The 7,773-nt window shown below is 40.5% G+C and overlaps 1 protein-coding gene across 1 annotated transcript; it reads right to left on the reverse strand.

Annotated features, from left to right (window-relative positions):
* Nucleotides 1-564: 564 nt before the first annotated feature.
* On the reverse strand, nt 565-2,793 carry LOC149222987 (putative cinnamyl alcohol dehydrogenase 1). Its single transcript, XM_089383208.1, has 3 exons — nt 2,344-2,793; nt 1,991-2,090; nt 565-797 (listed from the first exon to the last, which is right to left on the reverse strand). The coding sequence occupies exons 2-3, from the start codon at nt 2,028-2,030 to the stop codon at nt 595-597; spliced, it is 243 nt and encodes an 80-aa protein (XP_089239334.1). The 5' UTR covers nt 2,031-2,090; nt 2,344-2,793; the 3' UTR covers nt 565-594.
* Between the last annotated feature and the right edge of the window lie 4,980 nt (nt 2,794-7,773).

The following is a 7,773-nucleotide window of genomic DNA, read 5'->3' on the forward strand; positions in this document are numbered from 1 at the left end:
GGCACAGGTACCTGAGTATGATCTGAGTATGATACCTAGTACGGGTACGTAAATCAGACCCTGTGGTACACATTCCCTACCATAGATCATAACTTGAAAGATGCAGAGAGACCAGTGCCTCCATATGTGTCGATGTCGGATTACAACATTTATTGAATCAGACAAAGGAATTAAATCTTTGAAGCTTTGAATCAGACAAAGGAATTAAATCTTTGAAGCTCTAGAGTTCAGTAGAAAAATGGTCACTGAGGATACTGGAATTTACAAGCAAGAAACTAACTATAATTATTGCATAATCACAAAATTAATTAAGAAACATTTATACCTTCTAATGGAAACTCACAAAATTTCTTGACTAAAATCAAAATAATGAACACGTTGAGTGAATAGTAAAGATTGCTTATCTCTGTGTATATACATAATGAGAGGCTATCTATATAGTACAGATGCCTCAGCCGTCTATATAATTATGGCTAATCATAAATAATGACCATATCATACGTCCATTATGATATAGCAAACCATATCACATGCCAAAAACCCATTGAGATTTTCAATCAGCAGTGTCACATCCTGCACATTGGTTCTCGGAGCTCAATTTGAGACTAGAGAATTCTCAATGTCAATTACAAAGCGATATTTCACATCTTTGTTAATCATTCGTTCTAAGGCCTCATTAATATACTGGATTGGAATGACTTCAATGTTTGGATATACTCTTTCCTTTGCACAAAAATCAAGCATTTCTTGAATGTCTTTGGTGCCACCTGTTACACTCCCTGCAATCGATTTCATGCCTGCATGCAGAAACTCAAGTATGGATGTTATACTTAGTGATTCAGAAGATAGACGAGAATTGTGCAAATAACACATTTATTTTTCCATCAACTACAACTGTATCAGTCTACTTATCAGATTTTTACTTTTATCCTCAGATGATGCACCTTTAGCATTTAAATAATGAATATATCTAACTTATAAATCATTGCTGTCATAGGCAACACGTGGTTCTTATGGTCTGTAGTATATTACAAGTTCCATTCTACAAAAAATACTGCATGGATCTTGGTGCCACACACATACGCCTAGTGACTTGAAACCAGAGAACTCTTAAGAAATGAAATATAGTGACTTGAAACCAGAGAACTCTTAAGAAATGAAATACAGTACAGTTGATGAATCTTTCCTCTTTACAAAATAAAAATATATATGTATGGCATGGACTACTATTTTAGGAAAAAACTGTAATTTATTAATAACCCTTGTAAATTTGGCAAGCATGGTAAACCTGGGCTCTATCTTCCATAAATGTATTTTAGAAAACCTTGGCCAATTGGTGAACTTAATTTGTTAACAAAGGTAGAAAGATAACCGATTGGCAAAGAATGGCACACATTGTTAAAACTTACACCCAGAAAATAAAACTTACCCTGATGGATTAGCATAAATCTGAATCAAGAGAGATAGGTACAGACTTCAACTTATTTTTTGTCTGTACATATTTGCATCTATGAAACTTCAAAGCAAAATGATTTTTGTGAGCTTATGGGAAATTGGCTTATTCAGCAAGGGAAGAGATGGGATTCGCCATTCAATTATTTTATTCCGTGTCACTGAAGCGAAACGTACATTCGCAGACGATTTATACTAGTGCATCCTTCTGGTTTTTTGAAATTAAAGAAATTGGGAATCATACATAACCAGTTTTAATGTTATGTATCATAAGTTTTAATGCGCTTGCTAAATAGTATTCCTTTCAAATATTGTTCATTTACATAATATTCTCTGATATGCAGATTTATTTGCTAAATCCTTCTCTGCAAGCATGCTACTGATGTATATTTCGTCATGAACAGAATCAAGGAAGTGTAGGGTAAATCATAGAGTCAAAAGGCGCGACAATTTATTACATGCAGGCCAACAATTCCCTGATACATCCTTCAAATCTTACAATAATCCAGACCTTCATGCAGTAGAAAAGGAGTTATACCTTGGTTCCTTGTGTGAAGTTCGTACTGCATCAAAACCATGGCAGTTTTGGATGATCATGTTAAAGAATGGGAACTTTGATACAGAAGCAGCTTTATGTCCTGCAAACGGTAAAAAGAGAGGTCCTTTTAGAAAACCTAAAAAATTCCCCTGTTTCGGCAAAGGCTGCATGAACCAGCCTCTTGTGTATCATAATCCATCAAAGCTTCAATCAACAGGCAAATTGAAAGGAAAATTCTGTGGATCATATGATTTCGATGCTGATTTCAAATCAGGTAGACAAAAAAATGTCTCTTATTATTCGGTGGTATGGGAGAAGAATCCTAAAACAGGGAGTTGGGTATTTCACCATACATTAAGAACTTCAAAGAAATATCCATGGTTGATGCTGTATCTGCGTGCTGATGCTACTCGTGGCTACTCTGGAGGATATCATTATGAAACTCGGGGGATGATGAAGAAGCTTCCTGAGTCACCAAATTTTAAGGTGCGGTTGGAGAAACTGCAGCAGCAATGGCTGCCGCATCCATCGTTTTCTGAACATCCGACTTCTCTTATTCTCAAAGTCTTTTCAAACTGCAACTCAGGGAAATTAAAACATGGGCGACTAATAAGCATCTAATGACCGCCATTGCCATGAGCGAGAACCGCGTTTCAGTTTCCCGAACCGTTTGCTTCATGAACCGTTTTTTGATCAACGATCAACTTTTGTTCAATCGTCTAACACCATAAATCTACGGTGAATAATAGGACAGGGCGACGGCTGGGGCAATTCGTTTCAAAGGGGAACGCCTTACGGCGTAAATATATTGTCACAGAAATGGCACTGATCCAACAATTGATTTTCAATTGTGGTTGGAAAAATGAAGTACATAAGTATTTAGACAATGAAATGGAGTGGTAATATATTTATTAAAAAAATCAATTCTATGAATATTTTTGGAAAAATTAAATATTGTTTTTAGTTTAGTTTCATTTTAATTCTATGAATTATATTTTTTATTATATAAGTTTTTTTCAAGTGTGTAAAACTTGAGAAAAAAATTATATATCAAAGTATTGGAAATGAATTAGACTATTATTAAGCATTGGTATCAAAATTCTAATTGATCATCATTATCTATATGTATATGTTTTAAATGAAATTTGATCATTTGAAATTTATTAAATGTCATTTATAATCAAGATAATATTAGCAAGCAAACCATTTCAAAAGGGATTCAGGTGACTAGCAATAATGTAACATAAGTTTAGTGATGCATAAGATTAGATGATGTCTGTAGAAATTTTGAATAATTTAACACATATTCAATGGAGATTATCCTGATCATGTACTATTGTGGAAAACATACACAATACATAAGCTCCTCTACGTTGATCAACAATATAGCAGCATCAATAACAATAAAACATCAAGAGCATTCACACATTAACACAGTATGTATCCTGGGGAAAGCATCGCGCTAAAAACCCCAACTATCTGTATATTAATGATTGAGTCATGTAACATTACACAGCATAATACTTCTCACAAGTATCTCCACCTCTGTTACACACAATACAGCTCAGATCTGATCTCCAAATCTCTTCCACTGCTTGCCTGCCTCCACTGCTCAATACCTGCTCAAGAACTGATGAGAATGGCTTCCCAAACTCGTTTTTCACCTGCAAAATAATCACTCACTCTTTGTGGACGTGAGCAAAGGCTAAAATGTGGGCCAAATACGTGAGCAAACTCATTGGCATACTCAATCCATTGATTGTGCAAGATCTGATGCACAACTATAGTCACAACTGATAGCAATCTGATTCTCTACCACCTGTCCCTGTTGAACTGAACATGCACTGACATGCAACTAAGTTAACTGATGTATTCATTAGTTGTATTATGAGTTAATAACTTGTGAATTAATTAATAACTAATTCACTCAACTCATCTCTAGTCTATTTGCCAGTTAGACTAAATACAACCAGTTTAACAAAGCTAAACTGAACACAACTCCATCAACTCCACAATCAACTCCACCAAACTCAACTGATTGAGTTCTAACTGAAGTCATGCATGCAACAACTCAACTGACTCATAAGAAAAGCATATTTCCTTCTGACATCTGCATGTGCCACTTCTGTAGCTCAAACTGAAGTGCTCCAAGAGAATAAGATTAAGTTTATAGTCCAAATATTATTGTGAGATAATAATATTTGACTTTTCTATTTTTTGACAGCCAGTCTAAAAATAGACTTTGATCATTCACACTGTGATCACTCACACTTTCATCAAAAATAGAAGTCCATCTATTTTTCCCAACTTGATCAATCATCCATAAACATAGACATGATCCATATGTCTAAAAATAGACATAGTCTAAAAATAGACTTGCACCAAAAATAGCCTGCGGGCCCACTTAGTGAAGGCGACTCTTTTCACTAAGCTCCATCATCTTGTTGCAATCTCAACACTCCCTCTCGACAAGATATGGATTATCAACAACCCCTATCCTGCCTCGGTGGTACTCGACTTTGCTCCTGGTGAGAGCCTTCGTCAGAATATCAGCATCCTGATCCTCCGTTGGAATGTACGAAAGTAACATGATCCTCCGCTGCACACAATCTCTGATATGATGGTACCTGATGTCAATATGTTTAGATCTATCATGAGATACAGGATTAGCCGAGAGTTTAATGCAACTCTGGTTATCACAGTAAATCACAGTAGGATCCAAATGAGAACCGAACAAACCAACCAGGATCTTCCTCATCCATATAGCCTCGCATTCAGCCAAACTTGCTGCCATATACTCGGCCTCCGCTGAACTGAGTGCCACAGATCTCTGCTTCCTGCTGTACCAAGAAACTGTTGTCGATCCGATACTGAAGACCCCTCCTGATGTGCTCTTTCTGTCTGTTGGGCTCCCTGCCCAATCTGCATCGGTGAAGCCACATAGCTTCACCTCATCCTCTTGTCTGTACAACAAACCATATCCTGATGTGCCTCTCAAGTAGCGCAATACATGCTTGCCCGCCTTCCAGAAGAGCTTGGTAGGCTTAACCATAGCTTGTGAAAGCTGGTTAACTGCATATCATATATCAGGTCGTGTATTGACCAAATACATCAGCGACCCCACCAACTGTCGATAAACAGTGGCATCCACTTCTTCTCCCGAAGTGGCATCCTCCTTCCTCCAACCTCCAGGAAGAGGAGTATCAACAGGCTTGCAGCCATGCATGTTGAACTTCTCCAGTATCTCCCGAGCATACTTGCCCTGAGAAACAAACAGTCCACCACTGCGCTGCCATATTTCCAATCCTAGGAAATAGTGAAGGAGGCCCAAATCCTTCATCTCAAACTCTGTAGCAAGATCCTTCTTGCATGACAGTATCAACAGCTCATCACCTGTTAGAATCAAATCATCAACATACAGTACAATGATAAGCAACTTACCCTCCACCACAATCTGGTATAGGTTCGGATCCGCCTCGCTCTTGGAGAATCCAAGTCCTGTGAAATAGCTGTCTATCCGTGTGTACCAAGCACGTGGTGCTTGCTTCAACCCATACAGCACTCTCTTGAGCCTGCACACATGCGACTCGCTGTTGAAGACTTCAAAGCCTTCGGGTTGCTCAATGTACACCTCCTCCTCAATGACTCCGTTGAGGAACGCAGTCTTCACATCCATCTGATGAATGTGCCATCCCATCTGCGCTGAGAGAGCAAGAATCGTCCGTATGGAAGAATACCTTGCGACAGGTGCAAAGGTCTCCTCATAATCGATCCCCTCAATCTGTGAAAAGCCTCGGGCAAAAAATCTTGCCTTGTACTTCTCCACACTCCCGTCAGCTGCCTGCTTAACTTTGTAGATCCATCTCGAACCCACCACTGATTTCCCTTCCGGTCTAGGAACAATCTCCCATGCACTGTTTCTGACAATAGAATCATACTCTTCCACCATGGCGTCTACCCATGCGGGATCCTCCACAGCTTCCTCGAAAGAGGATGGCTCAGTCACAACACACTTGCTCATAAGAGCCATGTATCCAGTGTACTGATCAGGTGACTGTCTCTGCCTACATTGGGCTATAGGTGGTCCTACAACTTTCTCTACATCTTGAGCCAGTCGCTCAGCTTCTGTCAAGTGCTTTCTCCCTCTGATGGTTGGCGCTGCATGAGTGGTCTCTTCCACTCCATGAACCTCGTCCTGTGGCTGATCCACGTCCTAAAGCTCATCCTTAGGAACTAATAGCTCCTCATCTGCATGCAAGTGTAGCTCCCTCTCAAGCGAACACTTCATGGCTTTCTCCTCCTGAAATTTTATATCCCATCGCACAACAGTTTTACCACTGTCTGGCAAATACACACGATAGTTGTGGGGTGTATCAGTGTACCCCACAAATATCCCAACCTCTGCAGTCTGCTCCAACTTCTTTCTGGCATCCTTCGTCACATGCATGTAAACGTTAGCACCAAAAATCCTCAAATGAGAAAGATCAGGCTTCTTACCAGAATAAGTCTCCTCAGGTGTACTCATGCCAAGTATCCTATGAGGACAACGGTTCTGCACATAAACTGCTGTATTGCATGCTTCCGCCCACAAGTGAAGGGGTAGGCCCTGATCATGCAACATTGCCCGTGCAGCACCCACAATCGTTCTGTTCTTTCGCTCAGCTACCCCGTTCTACTGTGGGTTATGGGGAGCTATGAGCTCTCTACGAATCCCTTCTGCTTTGCAGAAATCCTTGAACTCATCCGAGATGTATTCACCACCATTATCGCTCCTAAGAGCCTTCATCTTCTTCCCTGACTCCTTCTCGACCAGTGCTTTGAATTCACAGAACTTTGAATATGTCTCGCTCTTCTTCTGCATGAAGAAGATCCAGCACTTACGAGAGAAATCATCAACAAAAATCACATAATACCTGTGTTTTGCTGTCGAAGCAACTGAGAAAGGTCCACACACGTCTGTGTGAATTCTCTCAAGGATCGTCGTGGCGCGACTATCCTTCTCGTGAAAGGTGGCTTTCACAAACTTCCCCAAAGTACACCCCTTGCACTGATCTGACTGCGCAAGTGTGCCTTTAGGAAGCCCTGTAGTGATCTGCTGCAGTATCTTCAAGGCTCCATGGTGAAGGTGACCCAATCTCCTGTGCCACAACTCGCCATCATCCCGGCTCACCAATCCTTCTGCCTTTCCTGCCATTACTGCGCATCCATCTACATGCAACTGATAAAGGTTCCTAACTCGAACCCCTATCTTCCGGGTCTCACCAGTTGTCTTGCTGCGCAGGAAGGCCTTTCCCTCGCTGAAAACAACATCATACCCCTTGTCTTCTAACATCGCCACTGAGATGAGATTCTTCTTCAATCCTGGAACATGCATGACTTCCTTCAATACAAAGGGTTTACCAGACTCCCTCTCAAAGGAAATGGTACCGATACCGGTCGCACTGTATCCACCATCATCGCCCATCTCGATGTGCACTCCAAGATCTTTGTCCTCCAAATCAGAGAACAAATCTCTATCTCCCGTCATGTGAAAAGATGCACCACTGTCCAAGAACCACACTGATCCCATCACACTTGAAACCAAGCATGCGATCAATGAAAAATCAAGCTCAAACTGAGAAGCTAAGGCTTCTCCCCCTGCAGATCCAGCAGCTTGCTTGTTCTTCTTCTTCTGCGGACAATTTGTGGCATAGTGTCCATGCTGGTGACAGTGAAAACACTTCACCTTGGACATATCCTACTTCTTGCCTTTCGCACCAGACTGAGAAGCTTTCTTTCTCTTC

This window comes from Pinus tabuliformis, chromosome Q (genome assembly GCF_031772625.1).
Source record: "Pinus tabuliformis cultivar Carrire ecotype Pingquan chromosome Q, CPIR1, whole genome shotgun sequence".
NCBI classification, from domain to species: Eukaryota; Viridiplantae; Streptophyta; class Pinopsida; order Pinales; family Pinaceae; genus Pinus; species Pinus tabuliformis.

Excerpts from the sequence above, each read along its gene's own strand:
- LOC149222987 (XM_089383208.1), bottom strand. The coding sequence starts at position 2,030 with ATGGTTTTGATGCAGTACGAACTTCACACAAGGAACCAAG. Across the intron at positions 798-1,990 it reads ACTTCACACAAGGAACCAAG|GCATGAAATCGATTGCAGGG; the intron begins GTATAACTCCTT and ends TTCTGCATGCAG.